The 24,690-nt window shown below is 43.8% G+C and overlaps 2 protein-coding genes across 2 annotated transcripts in view; one reads left to right on the top strand and one right to left on the bottom strand.

Moving 5' to 3' along the window:
• The window catches only part of LOC113489793, a 22,741-nt gene extending 16,011 nt beyond the window's left edge, over positions 1-6,730 (top strand). Inside the window, exon 4 of the mRNA XM_026865812.1 lies at positions 6,647-6,730. Coding sequence (XP_026721613.1) covers positions 6,647-6,730 — 84 coding nt within the window. The remainder of the gene's footprint in view (positions 1-6,646) is intronic.
• A 15,781-nt stretch (positions 6,731-22,511) lies between these two features.
• RPL37 (ribosomal protein L37) overlaps positions 22,512-24,690 on the bottom strand; it is a 2,453-nt gene continuing 274 nt past the window's right edge. Inside the window, exons 2-4 of the mRNA XM_026865811.1 lie at positions 24,067-24,255; positions 23,712-23,796; positions 22,512-22,625 (exon numbers count right to left, since the gene is read on the bottom strand). Coding sequence (XP_026721612.1) covers positions 22,556-22,625; positions 23,712-23,796; positions 24,067-24,255 — 344 coding nt within the window. The 3' untranslated portion in view covers positions 22,512-22,555. The remainder of the gene's footprint in view (positions 22,626-23,711; positions 23,797-24,066; positions 24,256-24,690) is intronic.

The raw sequence follows: 24,690 nt of genomic DNA, 5'->3' as shown, positions 1-24,690 counted from the left end.
CACCACCTGCAGCACCGTCATTTACCGTCCGCCTGACAGGAGGAGCTTGCAGACACCCAGCCGTGCTCAGCTCCCGTGGCTCCGGTGGGCGGCTTCTGTGCCTACATCTGGGCATCCATCTTCTGCCACTGGCCCGCAGTCCTCCATCCCTCACTGCCCTGGCTGCATCAGGTGCTGGGGCAGCTCTTCGAGGATGCCCAGGAAGCAGCAGCAGTGCAGAGCCTCGTCTTATCTAGCCTGCTCTACTTTGGCCCGGATAAGGAGGCTCTGATCCAGCTGCTGTGGGACACCCTAGGCAGGCACACGAGGAGCTTTGTCCACCAGCTTGTGCACACCGTCTTGTGCCAGTGCAGCAGGGAGCCCGGACATCGGATGGACCTCAGGGATGCCCATGCTGTGGGGGAGTGGGAGGGCAGCCCCAAGGCTGCTCCCCTCCCTGCTGCCTCCCAAGAGGGATGGGTCTCCTGCACCCAGCCCTTTCAGGAGGGCCCAACAGCCCCCCCAGTGTCCCCATTCCCACCTGTGGGGAACAAAAACAGCTGCAGGAGGACCCAGAGGAGGCTGTGCCTAGGCCCTCCACTCCCCGTTGGGGCAGCCAGTGGTCCAAGGGGGGCCCCCAGGGAGCCCCAAAGAGGAGAGCCGGCAGCCCTGAAGTTTCCCAGCCTGGCAAGAAGCCTGCCTGCCACCACCAGTGACCCTGGGAGCGTCCCTCAGGGGCCCTGGTTTGGCCAGGCCGGCAGCTGGGACTCAGGATGATCCCCAAGGGATCCCAGGCCCTTAACTCTAGTTATTGTACAATGAAAGAAATAAAGGCATAAAAACTGCAGAAAAAGTCTCAGTATTACTAACAGTGCAGGTGGTGTTGCTTTCCAAATGTGTGGGTGGGTTTTCTGGGAAGAAATCTGCAGTCTAGTCTTGTGTTTGGTTTCCAGAACCAAAGTGTGCAGCCATGAATGACATGGGGGGGGGCGTGTGTGTCTTGATCTGTCCTGTTACAGTCCAGAGCTGTCATGGAGACCAGCAGGCTCTCAGTTGTAGTCTAGGTCTGATTATTAATAGAAGAAAATAAAGGGTTGAAGACAAGAGAAAAAAGTCTTCACCTTTACTGACAATACGAACAACCCCAGCTCTCTCAGCCTCTCACAGGGAAAGTGCTCCAGCCCCCTGATCATATTTGTGGACACACTCCAACAGGTCCAAGTCTTTCCAGAGCTGGACACAGCACTGAGGTGGGGTCTCACGAGAGTGGAGTAGAGGGGGAGAATCCCCTCCCTTGACCAGCTGGGCACACTTCTCTTGATGCAGCCCAGCGTACAGTTGGCTTTCTGGGCTGCAAGTGCACATTGCTGGCTCATGTCCAGCTTTTCATCCACCTTCTCCCCAGGGCTGCTCTTAATCCCTTCATCCCTCAACCAATATTGATTCTAGGGGAGCCCGAAACCATATGCAGGATCTTGCACTTGGCCTTGTTGAACCTCGTGAGGTTCACATGGGCCCATTTCTCAAGCTTGTCTAGGTCTCTCTGGATGGCACATCCCTTCCCTTGGGCATGTCAAATGCACCACTCAGTTTGGTGGTGTCTGCAAACCTGCTGCGGGTGCCTTGATCCCACTGTCTGTGTCACGGATGAAGGTATTAAACAATACTCATCCCAGTACAGACCCCTAAGGGACACCACTCATCACAGATCTCCATCTGGGCATTGAGCCATTGACCACTACACTCTGGACGCAGCCATCCAGTTAATTCCTTATCCACCAAACAGTCCATCCATCAAGTCCATCTCTTTCCCCAGTTTAGAGAGAAGGATGTTGTGGGGGACCATGACAAAGGCCTTACAGAAGTCCAGATAGACAACATCTGTAGCTCTTCCATGGTCCACTGATGTAGTCACACCATCAGAGAAGGCTACAAGGTTGGTTGGGCAGGACTTGTCCTTGGTGAAGCCATGCTGGCTGTCTCAGATCACCTCTGTGTGCTCATGTGCCTTAGCATAGCTTCTCGGAGGATCTGTTCCGTGATCTTCTATGGCTGCCAAGGTTCTCCTGTCTACGCTTTGTAAAAATGGGTGCACTGTGTCCCTTTTTCCAGTCACCAGGGACTTCACCTGACTGCCATGACTTTTCAGCTATGATGGAGAGTGGCTTGGCAACTACATCAGCCAATTCCCTCAGGATTCTGGGACGCATCTTGTCAGGTCCCCTAAACTTCTGTGTGTTCAGGTTCCGCAGGCAGTCTCAGACCTGAACTTCTCTTACTGTGGGAGGGACTTTGCTTCTCCAGTCCCTGCTTTGAGGCCCATCCACTCCAGAGGTGTGGGAAGAGAGATTGCCTGTGAAGACCGAGGCAAAATGTTACTTGAGTATCTCAGCCTTCTCATCCATTGTTACCAGTTTGTCAGCTGTGTTCACTGATGGGGTGTACACTTTCTTTGCCCTTCCTTTTCTGGCTGACATACCTGCAGAGGCCCTTCCTATTGTTCTTCGCATGCCTTGCCAAGTTCAGCTCCATCTGCGCCTTGGCCTTCCTGACCCCATCCCTACACAACCAGCAATGTCCCTATGCTCTTCCCAGGATACCTGTCCCTGCTTCCACTGCCTGTGCATTCCCTTCTTGCCCTTTAGTTTGACCATGAGGTCTTGACTCATCCATGCCAGTCTCTTGCCTTCCTTTCCTGATTTCTTACTCATGGGGATGGAGAGCTCTTGTGCTCTATGGAAAGTGCCCCTAAATATCTGCCAGCCCTGTTCCACTCCCTTGTCCCTGAGGGCAGTTTCTCAGGGGGTCCTATTGACTAACGCCTTTGTGAGAGACTGAAATGCCAAATGATTGTCTCAAAGCTTGCTTGTGTGTGTGCTTTGCATCACAGGGTGGTGTCATTAATGCCTCAAACATCCATCAAGGACCAGCTGTGGCCTTTGTAATTAGTCTAAGGAATGTCACCCAAGGAAGCAGGAGTGTATGGAAGGATGCACCCTCCCATTCTCTTGCAGTTGCATTGACAAACTCCTTAGATAAGCCTCAAAGAGGGGAAATATGGACTGGGTGAAACCAAGTGTTTCTTACCAATACAAGGACCACAGATCACCAGCTCCATTGTATAAGCCCAATACTTTGTAACTCTATTGTATGCCAGATGCTATGAATGCCTTGCAAATGACTTTTCGACTTCACCAGTGAGGAGGTGATAAGAACTGATGAGAGGTGATCATTTTTGCCTCAGAAGCCAGATGATTTCTCAGGATGCATGAAGTCAGCAGACCTGTGGGAACCGAGGCAAAGCCAAAGGTGGGCAGGGCAAGCATGACCACTGACTCAGTTGCTCATGGAAATAAGTTCATCAGAGTTTGGAATGATGAGTAGGATGGATGGATGTTCAGTGGCTGGAGATGAAGACATAGTTATGTGGAATATTTGCTAATTTTGCATCTTACGAAAGGCTGATAGATGGGGTGCTCTGGCCTTTGTTATGCAGGAGACCAGGCAGGAGCTTGGCAGAAGTTCCTCCCAGCTTCAGCATTTACAAATCGGTAAATATATCCAAATTCCAAAGAAAACTGGGCAGAAATACTACAGAAGTAGCATAGCTCCCATTTTCTCAGTATGAAATTTTAGGAGGGTCAAGACAGGACATGTGTTTTAGTGGCTTGCATAAGACTGTAGAAGTCAGGCTCTTTGGTGGACTCATTTTACCTCCGACACAGTTCCACTTACTAGCTTAGGGCTTGCCACTTGGTTGCTGTTCCTCCAGTCCCCCAGCAGGGACTGTTACCGAAAACTCTATCGACACCAATGTGATGTAGATAAGCACACACTTCTTTATTAACGGCCAGGTGCACAGGGGAGTCGTCTCACCAACAACACACACCAAGCACCAATATCATACATCTTATATAGAACTTGCTCATGCATATTCATTAAGTAATCGTACATAAACATACTGTTTCCTATAAATCATTAACATATTCTCCTCCTATTTCTGATTCTGCGCAGTAAAGGTTAGAAAATTGTAGAAATGGATCTGGGGTGTAATTTGGGTAGGTGGTCCATGAGTGGAGTTGCGATCTCCCCATGCCGGAATTAGCTTTTGCTTAAGTTCACTGTTTCCTGCTGTTACAGTCGGCTTTCCTCAATTCCCATTAATTCTGGGTCCTGACATCTCTATGCATTCTTCTAGGTTATACAATACTCCTGTAAGTAAACACTATACCTACTTCAAACAAATTATCTTAAATCTTAGACGTATTGTCTCAGTTTCTATATGTTGATACTAGATGATTTTGACCAAATCTTTGGCCTTGTTACAGAGCTGTACAGAGGAGTTCATAGTAGCATTCGGTTGTTGGTGCAAAATGCAATAAATGTGAACATATAATTTCTACTAAAATATCTTTTTAAACTCTATATTCATATTAGAATCAAACACAATTCTAGTTAATGACAGAATCAGTAACAGTACTACAGCTGAAATGGACCTCTTTGGGCTGGTGGGAGCTTTAATGTCTGCGAAATGACTGTAGACATAACAGTTTGATTCGGAGTGTTCCATGAAATGGTTTGTGAGCTGTTGTTTATTTTTTTCATTTTTACAGATATGTTGCTTTTAATATTTTTAACCTTTATTTCAACTTTTATATATATATTTTTTTACCAGACCTTTCAGTTAGAAGGCTATGGACACAGTGACTCTGATCTGAACTTATGTATGAAATTTCAGGCCAGACTCTAAATCATACAAAAGGAAGAAACAACCTTGGAAAAATGAGTAAAGTAATAGAATGTGGGTAATAGGCTGAACCTGTGGAGCAAGACTTACAGTTTACAAGTCATCTGGGGAGTGGGGTGAGCAGGGGAGAAGAGGGGACCATGAAAGGCATTTGAAACAATGTACTCATAAAATTTCAGTCTTTAAACTGCAAAATATTGCAATCTGGTCATCTGTGACAAGGGGTGGTAGCAGACAGAAAACTACAGTACAAGATCTTGCTTCAATTTTATTCCCAGTGAGATAGGTGAGACTTCTTATTGTTGAAACAATAAAAGTATTGTGTTTAGAATTTCGTGGCAGATAATGAAGGCTTATGTCCTCTTCTGAAGTGGACATGATGTTCATAAATGAGTCAACAGGACTCAACATACAAAAATATCCGTTCCATGCTTTAGTAGTAAACTGAGACAAATTATTTACTTAAGGCTAAAATAGATTTTAAAGAAGCCCAAACTGCAGTACCAGCTAGAAAAAAACAAAAACAAACAAACAAACAAACAAAAAACCACAACTAATTCTCTAAGAATTTAAGAAATTAATGATAAATAATAAAGTTTTAGGATTCTTTTAGGGTTTTTTTTCCAAATCAAATAGCAATATGTGATCTTTGCATTGAGAAGTCATCTCTTTGAGAGTGTGAACTGTATATTTCAGGCTTTTATTGAAATGAAGGAAAATTCATAAATGTTAATGATTGTTTAAAATTACTTTTCCTTTCTTCTTTTTTTGTCCACCAACTACTTGATGTCCTAATTTTAAAATTTTGGGGGAAAAATGAAATTCTTCTATTGTTTTGACCGGTTTTAATATTCAGTATTTGTATCAATGTTAAAAAGGAGAATGTGAATAACAATAAACATTTTCAGACTTGGAGGATGTAAAATACAAAATTTAAAGCTGACAGGATAGAACTGATTTAAGGGCATTCACTAACCAGCACAGGCATGCTTATATATATATGTGTGTGTGTGTATATATTTATATGTATTATCTTGAGACTAATCCATTTATGCTAGAAATAGTTACCTGATAACATAATTTTTGTGACACTACTGTCTGTGTTCTGCATTGCTGGGAGTTGGGACTGCGAGTACATAACAAGGTAGTTAATCACTCAGCCTTAGCAGTAGCAAAGATTATTCTGCTGCTTAGGGTTCTGGGGTAGAGAAAGCACATTTAAAAAGGAAGAGCAGTGTTCTTGTGGGATTGCCAAAGCAGGGTGAGGGCTGCTGTCACAGTTATCTATGAGCATTCCTTTATTTCAAGTATTGGGTTGTGCTCCTGCATCAGTGTTGGCCCAGGTGGGGAGTTAGCCTTTCAAGAAAGGGCAGTGTGAAGCATACAGTGAGATGGCACTGAAAATGTGAACCCAGACCAATGTAAATGTCAACCACAAGGTTCCCTTTGTTGCCTCAGTCTCTAATTCTTACCCATAAACTTTCAACCTGCTCATGACTGTTTTTCAGAGACAGCTCTTCATGATCTAACCATTTCCTGACAGTGTTTTTACAGATCCTCTGAAATTACCATCTAGGCAGGTACTAGTAGCATGCTTTAGGCATTACTACAATGACCAAGGCTATTTAGCATCTTTACCCACTAGTGACGGGACAGCATGCACTCTCAGCATGTTGGAGGATCCATACACACCTATGTGGAGATTTCCAATGAGAATTTACTGTTAGCTGTAAGTAGTCCCAAAGCAGGGAAGGGAAAAAAAAAGGTTGTGTGAGGGGAGAAGCATTGTTAGAACTACAAGAGCTGAGGCAACCAACCTCACACTTGTCCAAACAACCCAACTTCAGTGCCTCAGACAATTTTTCAGTATTCCTAAATCCCTAAAAAGTGTGAGACTTGTTATAATGTGTTTGTGAGCAGGGCAGTAATCTTAGTGCCATCCATTGGCTGCTGGATGTCAGAAAAGAGGAAAAGAGGAAAACCGCACAAAGTCCAAAGGGCTAATCAAGAATGAGTTCAGATTTCTGGCCAGTCTTACTCAAATATTCACCTTTAGTGCTCAGGGGTATTTCTGTCTTGTAAGCCACTGAAATGGAGTCACCACAGACCTTTACCAGCCATTATGGCTGTTCTCAGAATAAAACTCTGGGAAAGGCAGGAGAAATAGTTTATCCAGTTGCAAGTTAAGAGTTTGGTAAAATATAATTACTCAAAGTATTCAGACAAAATAAATTATTCAGAAATTGTGTTTGCCCAACAAGTGTAACATTAGGAAAATGTTCACCTTAAGATTGCTTTTTCACAGGAGAGCCACAGCATGGCAAGCCCTCTCATCTGCCCGACAACGCAAGGGAGCCATGCTGGCAACTTCCCTGCATGGGCTGCTCAGAAAGGTGACCCAAAAGCACATGGTGACAACTGTACCAACAGGAAAATTGCTTTTAATCTTGATTTGCTGTGGATTCTTTAGCAGACAGTGACAAAACTACTGTCAAAACCTCTTAAATTACATGCACGTAATGCACCAGTCCAGGCCAAACCCCATACAGCCTCTTTTTCTGTGGGCTCTAGGACCAGCTGTCTTACGGAGCAGTCATTTATTGCACCCAAAGATGTTCTCCTTGTATTTCATTCTTGAAAAGTCATTGACTTCTCAATGTAGTAATAATCCCCCTATTGCTACCTGTCCAAAATTCACAGCTTTGCTAATCCTACTTCTTGATCACTCATTCTTTCCTGATCAAGGAGGTACAGTGCTATAGATGAAAAAGCATTTTCATTATTAGACTGTGATTTCCACCTACATGTTCTGTAATGCTTTTCTGTAATAGTTTTATAAACTGTTGCTGATTTCAGAATGTTTCCCAGAGTGCTGTTCTGCCCCCTGACCACCTTACCGCATCATTCCTATGAAACTGGTAGTCAGATTACATTGAATCCCATTGATCCTCCATATCCCAGCTCTATGAGATGTCCATTGTATCAGGATTGTCCTTGAAGGCAACCACTTTAGCCCCCTTAACTTGTTTTTCAGGCTTCATGCATAGATGTGCCAGCACCTGTAAGTTTTTCCCTTACCACGTCACTTAATTTTCGATGTGCCAGCCAACTGACATTAGCAGTCTAATTTACTTTCCTTATTTATTGCAGTTGTTCTTATTTCCCTTCTGGTATTTCCCAAGGTGGGTTGAACCCTAGCTGTCTCCACTTTTCAGATAATATCTGTCTGATCTGGGTGTTCTTCTGCACCTCTGCTTCACGTATCTAAGGCCTTTGTCTCCACATCTCATTGGGCACTAGGACTTTAGATTCCTGTGTATCCCTGACTTCACACATGGAATTGACAGCATTTCAAGGAGTGAAAGGATCCTCATCCACTTGCCTGACAGCCACTATTTGGCCTCTTACATTTACCTTCATCAGTGATATGAAAATGGACCAAAATAACAAGCTCTGACCCTGGAGCCTCACATCTAGACATTGCACGATGCCTGTTGCCTTTATGCCCAACAGCAAGTTGTAATTTAATTTCACAGGCCCAGTTACCCAGGTCTTAATAAGATAATCTCATGCCAACACCAGCTACTTCTTGCTGTCTTCCACACTCTCTTCTGCCTCCAGGGAGCATGGTGATCCCAGCGGTAGGATGGGTCTCATCTAGAAAAGCTGAACAGTCCATGGAGAGCATAATTTGCAGAGGATTGCCACAAGAAAAAGGTGTTTCACTTAGAGGGCATTGAGGGATTTGGCCTTGGCTTTTTGGAAGGGCTCAGATCAAAATCATTCTCTTTCCCTAGAAATAAGTTGAGCTAGCAGCATGATACAAATTCTCAGCCTTGTAAAAAGAAACACTGAGGAGCAATATAGCCATGCCATCTAGCAAACACAGGCTGTTAACAGTTTGAGCAAGAAAAGAGAAGCACCTCTGTAATTGTGGATGCATAGCATTGTGCTAGGGTGCTGCTATACAAGACAGCTGGGAGGAAGGTAGTCTAGGTTCAGTCTCTATTCAGCCACTGTTTCCCTCCATGCATTTGGCATTATGATAACCACAAGACTTCAGAGGAAGATGATTCTGACTTTCATTAATGAAAATGAAGCCCCTGAATAATTGTGTGAATTCAGTTCTTAAATGGTGCATTTTTCTTCGTGACTGCACAGTGGGTACGATTGTGCCTTCTCCAAGTGCTTTATTTTATCTCAGACTGCAGGTTCTTAAGGCTGGGTTTATTTATGTATATATATAGAAAAGTTCAAAACAATAATCTCTCAACAGAAGTCTTACAGCCCAGCCACAAGGCAGGCAAAAGCAAGGGCACTGTAGTTTTGAAATACCCAAGACAACTTCAACATACACATCAGTTCTGAGGGAAGGGGAAGGCAGACATGTGAAGCTTGAAGTCAGAGGTACATACAAACTATGGGATCCTGTCTTTGCTGAGAGTGCCTGGTAGAGCACAGTAAGCATTATTTAACTGTCTAGAAAGTATAAAGGTGTCCCTGAAGTACCCAGCTATTCAGCCTTAGGAATTTGCTATTAGATTGTGTGATCTCAAAAATCTAGGTGCATGTCATTTAATAACAATTTTTGTTCTTGCAAGTCTATCGATACTGGTAGAAAAATCAGTAGATCACAGTTTGCATCCACTTGCTGTACTGTATTAACGAAGTTAGAGACCAGAGATTTGGGATTTCTTTCATGCCTGAACTTTCCTGAAAAATAAAGGAAAATCCTGACAGCCTTTTACCAGCCAAATCAGGAGTTAAAAACGATACCAAAAATAAATCTTTCAAATCGATTTCCCAACATGTTCCACTCCCTCCCACTCCACATGGCCTTTGCAGAGCTGGAATTACTCAGTAACCGACTTCTGTGCCCTAGAGCATCCCTGGAGTGAAGCACTGTTTTCAGGCAGGTTTTTCACTGTCATCTGCTGTCCTTTAGGTGGTGGTTTAGCTTCTATGACTACAGCTCAAGGCTTGTGCTAGCTGTGAAATAGTTTTGAACCATCATCAGTCACCACCTCCTTTGAGTTGCCTCTGATACTCCACATCTCCACAAGCACCAGGTGAAGCACTGGGAAGGGATCTGCTGCATCTGCCCTGGCCTCTTTGAGCCTTCACTCACTCTTCCAAGTGATTTAATCCATGATACCAGTCATGCAGACCTGTGCGGGCTCAAAGAACAAGTTTGAGGTTTATTAGGTTTCACAAGCAGGGCAGGAGGGTTGCAATGCTGTCCTGGGCTCTGGAAGTTAAGGTAGAGTTGAGACAGCCTTGCTCCATAGACTCACTCAGGTATTGCCTTGGAGTCCCTTCCATAAGTTCACTGAGGGACTTGAGACAGAAGGATTTGCCTTCCTCTAGTTCACTGCCTTGTCTGTAAAATAGGAAAAAATTACCTTTCTTGCTACAAAACCACATAAAAGGAGCTAATGATTGCCATGTGTAAATGAAATCCCAGTTCAAAGGCACCTGTTTCCTTTTCCCATCTGATAGCACCATGTGGGTGTCCATGTCTGGGTGTTCAATATCATTACATCAACCTGCACACTTGCTACATCATGTGAAAATGATCCTTCACATCATAAACTGCCTGTAAGATCTTTTTGGTGCATTTTGAGGTCCAGGGCTTGACTCTGTATTGCCCCTATTAATGGGGGAGCTTGAGACAAGGAACAGCACCTGCTACAGAGTTTTCTTGGTTTCACTACAAAACCTGTGAGAACAGCCCCGAAGCTCCCCTCAAAGCAAGAATGGAGGAGCAAATCTGTGTGCAGAGCTGTGTAGGGTCTGGTATTTCCAGGACAGTTCCCCTTGCTGTATGATTCCACTTGAGATGTAACCCACTAAGGGTTTGGCCCAGGGATCTGTAAAAGTGAAGAAATACAGCTCCATTTTCTGCCTTGTGAATTTTCAGATTTTTGGGGCTTTTGTTCTAGAGAGAAGCAAGAGGGTGTGGTACTAAGTGAAGCCTTTAATGTCTTACATATCTTTGGCTGTAAGTGAAGGGGACATTCAAAATTGGTGGGCAGCTGACTACAAAAACAATTACACTAAGAACTGCAGAGTTGTTCTGGGTTTGTATCAGTAGGATTCAAGGCCAGTTTTATGTGAGGCAGAGTATTTCAGAGGTCATAGAGCCTCCTGGTTGTTGCCATTTTCTATATTTCATGTTTCCTTAATAGACTACAGTTCTTCCAACCTCCATCCACCCTTTGACAAGGGTTTCTTCTAATTTCCTTTGGGGCAATTTTCATTGAATTCCTAATTACGGGTGTACCAGTATGCATTAGAGAGAGTGGATTCTCCTGTGAATTACAGCTGCTATTTCCAGGTTGTGCTGCAGACCATGTTGGGGGCAGCAGCCACCAAAGGCCATGTACACACCAGGAGAAGGAGCACCTCTTGTCCATGGGGAGAAAGCTCAGCACTCCTGAAGCCTTCCAAACCCAGCACATGGGCTCCTTTCCCCGCTATGTCCCTTTTGTCCTCCCTTCTTTTCTGCCTGCCTGCTTTCCTTCAGTCATTCCCTCCTTCTCTTTCTTCCTCCCTCACTTTTCCTCTTCCCCCCTCTCTCTTCTGCCTCTCTTTCCCATACTCTCTGTCCCTATTGAGATACTTTCTGGACACCTAGTGGTATTCTGCTCTTCAAATAGGAGAGCAAAAGGTAGTGCCTTGCCAAAAAAGCTCTTGTCTGATATCAATACGTTAATGTTTCCCTCGTGTTTGATTTCCTCAGGAAAGAAAATACAGCTCCTCAGTTCTTGGTATCCTTTATGATACCAAAATCATCAACATCCTGGGTGGGGCCAGGAACATGATGTGGCAGACAGATGTGTGGACATTTGTCTTAAAGATTTCGTGGTACAGAGAAAACCACAAGCAAGAACAAGACACGGTTTCCAGAACTGCAGAGGTAGGACCGAACAAACGAGACACTGGTTTCCGGCCCTGCAGAGGTAGAACAATATGTTCTGTGGTTTTGAACTAGGCAAGAACCTGTGGGGTTTTTTTTATTCCTGTCAACAACTAACTGCGCAGGTGTAGGGTGCTAGGTTGTTGACTTTGAGGATGGTCTTGTAGGATTCAACCCCTGTGGAATAGTCTCCCTGTGACCACCCAGGACACATCGAGGCTGCACTGAACCAGGCCTGCCATCATCTGGCACCACACCCACCGTGCATATGCATGAAGTTTCTTGGAAACAGGTGGAGACTTTTGGACTGTATAAAAATGGCACCATCAGGAGGTAGGGCAGGACCCCCACCACCAAGACACCAAGAATCAAGAGGACCAACAGGACACTGCTGGATCCATGGGTGGTGATATTTTTCTGTCTCTCTGTCTCTGTCTCTCTTCCTTTCTTTCTCTGTAATAAATTATAACTAGATCCAAGTGAAAATGTGCATCACGGGGCTTGTTTATACAGTTAAGGAGTTGCCATTAAGTTATTGTATCTAACCACTTGCCTTGTATTTTGTATTAATAAATTGCTAAACTGGTTGGCTGGTATCATTTCACCTTTTCCGTCCAAGGGTATCTCAAACTTGGTCATAGGCCCCAAGGGGAGGGAAGCTGTCCTAAACAGGTCCTTTCGGGCTGTGACATATGAGTGTGAGATTTATATGTGGTATAAAACCGTAACTAGCACTCAGTCACTGAAGTGAGCAGCTCCAGTGTCAGCGTGATCTGCAGTGGGCCACTCCAGCATGATGCACAGGGGGTTCCTGAACCAGGGGAACCTCTGGGTGAGACAAGAGACCTGCCAGGAGCCCACAGCTCGTGGGACAGTGGCTGATGGGATCTGGATGGGGCCAGGAGCAACCATGACAAAGCCCCCCCACCTTTTAAACAACCCCCTGGGGAGCACTAGTGAGCAAGATGTGGCACAGCAGTTTGTGCAGGATGGGTGCTGTAGCTCTGCCAGCTCCATCAGGAAGCAATGGTATCTGCCCATCAGAAGGCCATGTCCTCTCCAAACTCTGCACCTGCCACGACAGACACAGCTGCCCAGACAGAGCTCTTGTAGGAACACGCTGCCACCCGGGTGTCAGGCTGCAGGGTGGGCCCTGCTCTTATGCCAGTACTGGCCAGCTGCAGTGAGCACCCCTGCAGGAGGTGCGCCCAGGTAAGGGAACTCCTCCACTTAGTGGCAGAGCTCCGGGAGGAGATGAGTGGGTTGAAGAGCACTGGGAAGTCTGAGAAGGAAGCTGACTACTGGAATCGCACCCTACTATCCTGGGACAAGCCTGTCAGGCAAACAGGACACACAATAGGGAGATTCCCTATCAGTGACTTCAGGGATGGGGTAAATGGTGACAAGTTCCTGCCCAGCACAGGAGGTGCCTCTCCTGTGTGACTGCCCCGCAAGTGGAACCAAAGAGTGATGAGGACGAAGGTCCATCTAGGTTGAAGGTGTCACCAAGGTTAAGTCAGCTATGCCCTCAATCAAAATCACTTCCATAAAGAAAAAAAGATGGGTTATTTTCATAGGCAACTATCTTCTCAGGGGAACAGAAGGCCCAATATGCCAACTGGATCCAGTTCTTAGGGAAATCAGCTGCCTTCCTGGGGCCTGGGATGAAGACATTACAAGAAAATTTCCTATCCTGGTACATCCCTCAGATTATTATCCACTATTGCTTTTTCATGTAGGCAATGATGAAGTTGCAATAAGAAGTCCAAGGGCAATCAACTTGGTAAGGGATCAGGAGCATGAGTGGTTTTTCCCTCTATCCTTCCAGTTACAGGGAGTGATATTAGAAGAAACAGGAAGACCCAGCAGATCAATACCTGGCTTCAAAACCTGTCACTGGCAGAATTTGGGGTTTTTTGGTGATAGGTTGTTTTACATGACACCAGACCTGCTAGTGACAGATGGAGTACACCTTGCTCAAAGAGAGAAAAGTATCTTTGTGCAAGAGTTATCAAGGCTACTTGAAAGAGCTTTAAAACAGATTTGAAGTGGAAAAGGGATAAAACCAGACTCACTAGAGATAAGTCTGGGGGCAGCATGCCAATATTTGAGAAGTGGTATGTTATCGAGGTCCCTCAGTCTGCTCCACAATCTGCTGAGTACACTTAAGCACATTTGAAGTGTCTCTGTACTAATCTGCACAGCACCTTAGCCATCCCAGTGGAGGTAGGTGATAGAGATCCACACAGCATCAAAGACATAAGGGCTGTTGTGTTTGAAACCATGGAAGCACCTGAGAACAGTTATATAGGACTCAGAGCTTCTTCCCAAAAAAAGGTGTCAGGATCAATAGCCCAACTGAAATGCATCTACACCAATGCACAAAGCACAGGCAACAAAAAGGAAGAGCTGGAAGCCATCGTGCAGCTGGGAAACTGTGATATAGTTGCAGTCATGGAAACATGGTGGGATGACTCACACAACTAGAGTGCTGCAATGGATGGCTATAAACTCTTCAGAAGAACAGAGGGACAGACAAGGAAGGAGAGGCAGGCTTGTGTGTTAGGGAGCCTTTTGACTACCTGCAGCTTGAGAATGGTGATGAGATGGTTGTTTATGTATAAAAATCAGGGAAAAGGCCAAAAAGGCAGATATCCTGGTGAGAGTCTGTTATAGACCACCCAACTAGGATGATGAGGCAGATGAAATATTCTCTAAGCAGTTGGGAGAAGTCTCATGATTGTTAGCCCTTGTTCTCATGGGGGTCTTCAACTTGCCAGATTTCTGCTGGAAATACAATGTAGCAGAGAGGAAACAGTCTAACAAGTTCCTGGAGTGTGTGGAAGACAAATTCCTGACAGTTAGTGAGGGAGCCAACTAGATAAGGGACCCCACTGGACCTGTTGTTTGCAAATAGAGAAGGACTTGTGACTGATGTGATGGTTGGAGGCTGCTTGAGCACATCAATCATGAAATGATATTAGTTTTCAATTCTTGGAGAAGTAAGAAGGCCAGTTAGGAGCACTGGTACCTTGGAATTCTGGAGGACAGACTTTGGCCTGTTTAGAAGCCTGATTGAAAGAGTCCCTTAGGAAGCAGTCCTGAAGGGCAAGGAGTCCAGGAAAGCTGGACGTTCTTCAAGAAGAAAATCTTAAAGGCACAGGAGCAGGCTGTCCCCACATGCTAAAAGATGAGCTGGTAGGGAAGAAGACTGGCCTAGCTGAACAGAGAGCTTTGGCTGGAGCACAGGATAAAAAAGAGAGTTTATGAAATATGGAAGAAGGGGCAGGGAGCTCAGGAAGATAAGGATGTCATGACATTACATAGGGAGAAAATTAGAAGGGCTGAAGCCCAATTAGAGCTTAATTTGACTATTGCAGTAAAACACAATAAAAAATGTTTCTATAAATACATAAACAGCAAAAGGAGGTCTAAGGAGAATCTCCATCCTTAAGTGGATGCAGGAGAAACATGGTGACAAAGGATAAGGAAAAGGCTGGGGTACTTAACACCTTCTTTGCCTCAGTCACTAATAGTAAGACCAATTGTCCTCAGGGTATCCAGCCCCCTGAGCTGGAATGCAGGGTTGCAGAGCAGAATGAAGCCCCCATAATCCAAGGGGAAATTGTTAGCAACCTGGTACACCACTTAGACACACACAACTCTATGAGACCACATGGCAATTGTATTTAATGGTACAGTAGGCAACATACTATATACCTTGTGCCATGATGACAGTACATGAGTCCATTTACATACCACAGTTTAACAGTAGCAGTAGAATAGACAAATATCTGTACTAAGTTGTGGTGGTGTGCTCCGCTTCCCCAAAATGACCTGTATTTCCCATAACCCTATTCGAGTGATAACCACCAGTGGTGATTGGAATGGATGCATGTGGTCATGATGGCTACAACCTACTCAAAGTGGATTTGAGGGAAACATATAACAATACGATAGCCAAGGGCTGATTTGAACAATGTGCCCACCTAACCATGTCCAACTCAAGCCAAATTTCGAAGAAAGTAACTTCTGTAGTCAGTATGTAAATATGACTATGAGTCCATAAATAGTGAACAGCCCAGGTCCTGTTGAGTTCTCCTGCATGGCAGCGGACTGCACACCAGCATCAACTCTTGAGTAGAGACGCCTCTCAAGGCTACTCCTCGAGGTTGAGATGCCTTGGCACAACAGATTCTCAATAAATGATTAACAGCATGCTAAACTTTGAAGTCCTAACTAAGTGATATAAAGGATTGATTGTGGTAAAGGATGTCTAGAGGATATACAATTGCCACATTCGGCTTTACCAGACCAAGTATTCCTTCTATCTACTGTCCAGTTATTAAAAAGGATATATAGTCCTTTAGACATAAACTGCTAACCAAGTCTGGGACTAAGTCTGGATCCAGTTGCACCTAGACTCCTCTCTGAGAATTTCAGAATGCAAGGGAGTCCTTTCTGAATGTCATGACTCAACAGGAGGGTCTCCCCGACAATTTTGTCTGACCCTGTTATTGCGAATGAAAGTATTAACATGGTAATGATCTAGCAGCAAATCAACATTTACTAATTACTGACAGCATTCCATCAGTAATCAATTTAAAGATTTACAAAATAATTCAGTAAAATATGTTATAATTAAAATAGTATAGATTCAAAGATAAGAAAATTCACACTAACTTACTATACAGTATCTTAAATCTATATACATATATACATGTGCATTCGCAAATCAAGACGTACAAACACACAGACAGACAAAAATATTTGGATCTGGTGGAAAAAGGATGTACCCTCACTCGTGAAAATAACTGTATACTGATACAGGGGAATGATTACCTGCTTTGCAACTTATTTACTTATAACAACTTATAATGATTTCTGGATATTGCTTAATAATCCTGCTTGCCCTGACTGTTTTGTGGAAGCTTACCAAGAACTACTGTGTTCAGCAAAAATAAGAGACATGTCCTTGGAAAGCAGCAGTGTTCTTACAAGTTGAGTCTTTGTAGAGTATACATAGCCATGCATGGACAGTAGAAACCAGTATGCTAGTGCTTTTAGATAAGATAGAGGGAGTAAACCGTATGGGACCACTCTTGTTGTTCAAGAAGTTATTTAGGAGAATCTGCACATGCTCAAAGGAATGGGGTGGAAAAGTACAAGGTGAGAAAGGCTGTGAGCCTTCCTCCAAAAGATCCCTGAAGATGACCACCAGGAGGAAATGCGCAGGTGCAAAGATAACAGAAACTGCTGACACCAGCCTCTAGAACTAACCCAGCCTTACTCATGCATATGGATGTGTTGTGTATTTCAATGCATATGTATATCCACACTCTATCAGTTTCTGATAAAATGTGCTGTTGGTGTGCAAGCTTTGTGGAGAAATCCCCTTGCACCCCGGTGCCAGAGTAAACATACCTGCTGTATAACTCTGTCCAAGTTGTAGAGTGTGTTTCCATGCATCAATACGCAAACACATTGGTAAGCAGAGAGCAAGTGAGTGAAAGAGAAGCTAGCTCAAAGTTAAAATTTCTCTCTTCTTGGGTTTAGAGTAAATATGCACAATGCATCGGCATTCCTCGACAGGCAATAATTGAGACTCAAGAGGGTAGATTTTGCCCTGGCCTCCCGTCAGCTCTATGGACAATGCCTTAAAGTTTTCGGTACCTGAGAGGTGTCCCAGCTCAGGGGAGATACAGGTCACAGGCCCACTGCAGTCCAGGAGAGCTCAAAGGGTCTCACTTGGTGCCACAGTTTATAGAGTTCAAGATAACTGACTTTTGTCAAGTACTTTTCACTCTGGCCCAGCTCCAACAATGAAGTATTCTGGTGTCTTCCACCAGTTGCCAGTTGCAAGAACTTGATGGCTGTGCAATTCTGTTATTGTTCTCCCTGACTGCACCCCAGGTACAGGCATACCAGGCTGTCAGGACGTGATGGGCTGTTATAGCCGTTCACACTCAACACCAAGTGGCCCAGGAGTGGGGTTGAGGAATCGCATCACCAGACCTGTTCTCTGTGCAGTAAATATCAAGTGAACCTTGCCATCAAATCTCATTAAACTGCTGCTGCGTTTACTATCAAACTTCGTTAAAATCACTGGTTTATATCAGTAATCGTATTGCTACTTCTCTCTTACAAGTGCATTACTCTATCCATGACATAAATGCAGCTATTATTTGCATATACACTATTAGAGGATCATCAGTTAAGATTACCATAAGAAAGAAAACATCATTAAATGCTTTATTTATCCCATCTTTATTGCAGTTAGAAAATTCTCTCTTTTGTCCTCTAGCATCTTTCCCTACACATAAATACAAGATCTCTATTACCTACATATGAAATACCTTATCACAAAGCACAGTCTGCAGTTTGCTGGCACTCTAGAGGTAACAACACTAAGCAAGCAATGCTCTCTGGAAAACACTAGACTTTTTTTCCATTAACAAATTGCAAATTTTTGCCAGTTTGCCCACAGCGTGTATTGAGGACTGCTGATTTAACATGTTCATTAGGCGTTTACCTCATTAAATATCCCCAGAAAAGTTTAAGTTGGAATTTACCTTGTTTTAACTACATGTTTTTAGGGATGCAGCCTATGCCAGCTGTGCCATGAGGTGGGGGAATTTATACATATTCTGAGTAAGACAAATAGTGTCACCTAATCGAGTTATTTGATATTTTGAGTAAAGAAGCTCCACTTTTGTAGTGTAAGGCCAAGACCCCAAAAGTTCTCATTTAGGGCTCTGAAATAAATTTTAATATCAAATAGTCATAGGGTGGTCTGGGTTGGGAGGGACCTTAAAGACCATGTAGTCCCACCCCCCCTGCCATGGGCAGGGACACCTTCCACTAGCCCAGGTTGCTCAAAGCCCCGTCCAGCCTGGCCTTGAACACTGCCAGGGAGGGGGCAGCCACAGCTGCTCTGGGAAACCTGTGCCAGTGTCTCACCAGCCTTTCAGAGAAGCATTTCTTCCTTATATCTAATCTGAATCTCTCAGTTTAAAGCCATTACCCCTCGTCCTATCGCTACCTGCCCTTGTATAAAGTCCCTCTCTGGCTTGCTTGTAGGCCGCTTTAGGTCCCTCCCAGAGCCTTCTCTTCTCCAGGCTGAACAACCCCAACTCTCTCAGCCTGTCCTCACAGGGGAGGTGCTCCAGCTCCATGATCATCCTGTGGCTGCCTCTGAATCTGTTCCAACAATACAGCAAAGAAGTTTAAGAATCTAGTGTAGTAGTTAAAGCTGTGAATAGGAAAGTAACTTACTCTTCAGAGAAGTCTTCAGATCATTGTCATCAAGCAAACAATGAACCTTTTTCACGTAAATCCATGAAGAAAAGTGACTAACAGCCTTCTTGCCCCCACACTTTCCTCTTAGAGAATCTCATGACATGTTAGGACTACCTCTCCCCTCTCCAGGGGTCACAATAATCTAGTGAGTGTTGTTTGCTTGTGTCATTGTGGAAAAAGGAACTGGACTGTCTCCATACTACCCTCACAATACAGCAACAGAGGAGGTAATCTTAATTTATAGGTAAAATTAGCACCACTTTATGATAGCACACTGGATGGCAGAAACAGCTGTGGGTCAAAAAGTGTGAAACACCTTGTTCAGCTGTTCCTGCTGTGGAGTCAACAATCTCACACTGACAGAGGTGTACCTCTGTGGTGGTTTGACCTTGGCTAAATGCCAGGTACCCACCAAGTCGCTCTATCACATCCCCCCCTTTCCCCTTGTTTTCTCAGCAGGGCAAAGAGGGGAAAGAAAATCAGATAGACCAACCCTTGTGGGTAAAACAAAAGCAGTTTTAATGTAAGCAAAGTGAAGCAAAGGTCTGCACGTGGAAGCAAAAAAGCAAACAGGTTTATTCTCTACTTCCCATGGACAGGCGATGTCGGGCCTTCTCAGGAAGCAGAGCTCCAATACGCGTAGTGGTTGCCTCAGAGGACCAAGGGTGACCCCACCCCCTTCCTCCTAGCTTTATACTGAGCAGACGTCATGTGGTCTGGAGTATCCCTTTGGTCAGTTCGGTCAGCTGTCCTGGCTGTGTCCCCTCCCAAGATCTTGCCCACCCCATCCCACTTGGGGGGGGGGGGAAATGTCGGAAAGAGCCTTGGTGCTGTGTAAGCACTGCTCAGCAGTAGCCACAACACCAGGGTGCTACCAACACCCTGCCAGCTCCCAGCATAAAACAGAGCACCGTGAGGGCTGCTACAGAGGAAAACCAGTTCCAGCTCAGCCAGACCCAGTACAACCTTATTCACCCTATTGGGTTTGGCAGTTCACACACACAACCTATCTAAAAACCACGTACTGTTATTTACATGTCTTTTCAGGATACACAATGGTACTAGAAGTCTAAATTACCTTTGAATGATTTGTCAGTTGCCCAATACCTATGGTTCGCTATGCACTGAACAGCTTTGTTAGGTCTTGTCGTCCTTTCAGTATGAACAAACACAAATGAAATGCTGCTCCATGGCAATAAGCAGAATTCCTTCTTCCAAGTTTGAGACTGAAAAAAAGCTCTGACCCTCAAGCTGACAAAGATTCTTTATTCTTTTTGAACTCTGGCATGCAGTTGTACTTTTAGAATAGACATACCAAAGCTAATCAGTCTTCCACCACTGCAGTCACCTGTGGCACCCCTCTGCCTTCAAGAAACCTTCATCTGATACACTTTTGTCCAAAAATAGAGGCTTGCTACAGTGAACAGTATGAGATGCAGTGATTTCTGATTTAGACTGTGCCATATATACCAGTCTGAAGGATGCAAAAATGAAACATTAGACTGTGTATGGCAATAGTTTTATACATTAAGGGGCTGATCTAAACTGTCAGTGATCACTATGCAGAGGTTCAATTCTAACTGATAACCCTCAAGTAAAGATGCTTGTAACCAGATCTCAATGAAAGATTTATGTACTGAAAAACCACCAAGGCAGTCTAGCTTTCAGCCTTTAAGAAAACACTATGAAGAACTAAAGTGCTTCAAAACCTAGATGCATTAAAGCTTTTAGTCCAACTATGACTGATACGAGCTACCCAAGCTTTTCTGAACAAGGTCTAATACAAAGCCAAAGTAACTGATTTCCTGCTGCTCACCAGGAATTTTGAAACAGTCAAGAATGCAATGGCTGTCAAATGTCCATAAAATTCATTCTTGCTCTAGGTAAAATTCCCCAAAATGAAGTTTGTTTTTGAAGTTAATGCAAGCCATTGCAAGTTTTAATTACTTTTATATTTTGTATATTATACAGATGTTTGTTTTTCAGGAGCGTAACTCATGCTGAGGGGCTAACAGCAGCAGCAAACTGCTAAGCACTTACCTTTGCAGTATCACATCATGTTTGTGGGTCAGCATGACAGGTGGCTCAGAACAAAAATCCCACATTACACAAAGATCACATAAGCCTTCGCAAATCAAAGGCTTTCATTCCCACCCATAGCCAGAATACCTTCTGTACCACTGCCTAGCTGTACCATTGCTCAACAATCTCTTAAAAGCCTTGCTGACCTCTTTTTAAAGGTAGGGGTTATTCTGAGAGTGACAACAAAGACACATTTATTATTACTTCCCCCTACATTTAAGTGCTTCCCAGGATGACATCAAATCCCACATTTCAGATGCACTCCTGAGCCCTGGGAATACGTGGATGTGTAGCATGCACAAAATGTATTTTAACTATTTCACTGCCACTTTGACTTTCTTGGAAGAACCAGCTGAAAGCAGGGGAAGTATAGGGTATGGTACATACCAAGGACAGCAGGCAAAGACATCTCTTTTTTCTTTAGAAACAGCCCAAGTAAATACACTCAAGTATCCAAAGGCATTACCTGTACTTAAAAATGTAACAAAGTGCAGTCAGGTGTACTCCGATTTCAAACCTGGCTGACAATTTCTTCAGTGATTTGCACAAGTTGATATATCAGCTGCTGATCCTCCAGCAGTACACTGCTGCTAGAAGCTCATGATGAAACCAAAGGAATTGCAGTAAGAGCAGACTCACAACCTCGGTTTTATTTTTTTAGTATTTTCTCTTCAACATGTCTGAAAATCCTCTAAATCCTTAGTTTTTACTGCAATTCCCAAGCTTTAGTAGAGCACCTTATGATCACTTTAATGCTGAAAGTCAGCCCAGAAACATAGCATCTAGGGTACAAATTCATCAGGCATCAATCTGTAATTCATACGTACCCCAAAGTGACTGACTTATGTGTCATACTACCTACCATTATACTCAGTATAGTTAATTTAGATCTTTTTCTGCATCAGCTTTCCACACCAACCTGCCCACTGTTTGGGCAACTAACTTTTCTGTTCCAACCACAGCCAATATCCCATCTTTTGTATCTGGCAGTATCCGTGCTCCAGACTTGGGAGCCCAAAAAAGCTTGGGCTTTTTTGCCCAAGAAGCAATAACCCACTGAATAAACACTACTTTTGCAGACCTTTCAGTGCCACTGCAGTGAATAATGTCTAAGACTGAAAATCCCTCCTTAACTACTGCCTCCCAGAACAGCATGTAGATGCATTACACAAGTTACTATCTTTAAAATAAAATTCTGACTCTCCATGCTAGGGCACAATGAAACTCCAAGAAGAGCAAGTCCATAGTGCCAACATTTCATTTCTTTTGCAGTTGAGTTCCTCTAGATATACAAGCCTCTTTTTAATTTCAGCACAGAGATAAGGGTCATTTTCAAGGCAGGAGTGCTACTGAATGAAAAATCAGTTAAGGGACTGATTTTAATGACTTGCTTCAATGCATACCATCAAGAAACTGTGTGTGTAAACACATGTATTTTCAGGAATACCGCATTTTGCTGAAATAAAACACATATAAAAAGTGACAGATTTTCTAGATAAGACCATTTATTTTAACAAATAGATGAGTCTTTATGATGAACTAGAGGCTGCAACAGCGGCTCTCTTGGGCTTCGGTGTGGTTCCTTCACGGAATCCATTCCTGCAAGTAGAAACATGGTTATCACTTTTTGAAAGGATGATTCCTGCTCCAGGATATTTGCTGACAAGCGATATCAAATTCACCAGCTTTTTTCAGCTTCTCAGTAATGCACTGAAATCACTACAGAGTTCATATGCTCCAACATTTTTAGTAAGAAACATCTTACTAACAAGTGTTTGGAATAAGCAGTATGGGTTTTTGCTCTCTTCTGATGAAGCAGATTTGACTTCTTCAGACACAAATATTTCAGTGAGTGAGTGAACACTGCAAGAATACATCAGAAACAGCACATCTGCTGAAGGCATGCCTTACTTTATGTTCCTACCAAGCAACTCAGAAAACTATTTCATGTTTGTGCAGTGCAGGTCAATTTCTTACAGAAATCCTCTATGCCTCCAACCAGAAGTTAATGACAGGCATGACAAAAGAAGAATCAGCCCCAAGCAACATCCAGTGGAAAGGATGCTACAGCTGCACACTGTAAGGTTATTTTCTGGTGGCTACACTACAATATCCCCACTATTACCTCATCAGTATAACTTAAAGCTTTGTAACAAGTTTTAGAAACCTGTACCTCAGAATCTGATGTTATAGCTACTTAGATAGCTACTTATTGCTAACCAAACTCCAAATTAAGTGTCTACTGAAGTTATTCCAGTCCTGAACTTTTTTTTGGTAGGCAAATGGGAACTGGAACACATTTCAAGACTTGATTCTTACAGAAACACACAGTATAATCAGCAATTCGACTGACTCACAATTAGAGGCAGTACTACACAAAGCATGTGTTTTTAACTGTGCATATTGTATTACAATAATCTCTGTATTCTGTACTATCTACACTTAACAGAAACATCAGAGCTTACTCTACACCCTGTGTATTAACAGTGAGTTTTGTTTACCTCAAGGAATATGTAGCAAACTATCTAAAGCATCATTTAGTTCATGATATATTTAAGAAAAAAGACCATGCTACATTAAGTTCACTAAATAAATAAAAATGCTAACTTTGAATGATCAATTTTATAATTAAGTGATGTCTATGCAGGATTTCACACCACATTAGTTTGTGATAAATTGTTATACCTGAATCGACGGTAGACCTTTTTCAGGTGCCTCATGCGACCAGTGCCAGTGGTGTTGCGTCTTTTCGCCTTTGCACTCCAGTTATCTAAAATATACAAGTTACTGTTACTTATCTGCTGCAAAAATTAAGTTGCACGTTACATTTGTATTGCACATGTGACATAAAAAAAAAAAAGTCCATTTCTATGTAATGATACTGCATGTTAGCTAAAATAGTTAAATCAGCATTGAAAGCTGCAGGCACTGCAAGATGACACTGTATTCCTCCTTCGTTGGAAAATAAATCAAGCCTCTGAAGACGACAAAGAAACAAAAGATTTTTAAACTCAAGTCAATTAAAAGTTTTGTTACTTACACTTTCTCTTACGCTTAGCAGGGTAACCACATTTCCCACAGGTGGATTTCTGCAGATGGTATGCCTTGGACCCACATCGGCGACACAAGGTGTGTGTCTTATTTCGGCGCTTACCAAATGACGATGTACCCTTCGTCTGAAAAAGAGTTTCAAGACATGGCACGTTAGAAATACCACTAGCACTTGCAAGTCATTAACTAAAAGAGGAAAGTTCTCTAAAAAACACGCACACGCCCACAAAGTCGAATACACACGTCAGACGCACATTCAACTGAACACCCGCTCAGTTTCGCCTACAGATAGCCTCCATTTTTATAACTTCCTTACGCCTCTCGTCGCCATTCCTTATGCCCGCCCCCCGCCGCCCCGTGCTGAAATAAAACGAAGACACCGAGCGGTTATATCCAGCTTCCTTCTCATCTCCCCCAGACTCACCGCTGACAAGTAATAAACTGCGCTCTCCTAAGGGAGGGTTACCTGCTGCCCGCACACCAGCCGCACACTCCAAGAGGCCCTGGCCACCCAACCCCCTCTTGCCACGTTACCGCACGGCTGCCTCGGCCGCAGGGAAAGCGCCCGCCCGGCCCGCGGCAAGCACGGAGGAGACCCCGGAGGAGACAGACC

The sequence above is a fragment of the Athene cunicularia genome, assembly GCF_003259725.1.
Source record: "Athene cunicularia isolate RWA chromosome Z unlocalized genomic scaffold, athCun1 chrZ_part1, whole genome shotgun sequence".
NCBI classification, from domain to species: Eukaryota; Metazoa; Chordata; class Aves; order Strigiformes; family Strigidae; genus Athene; species Athene cunicularia.
This window is presented reverse-complemented; position numbering and strand designations above follow the sequence as displayed.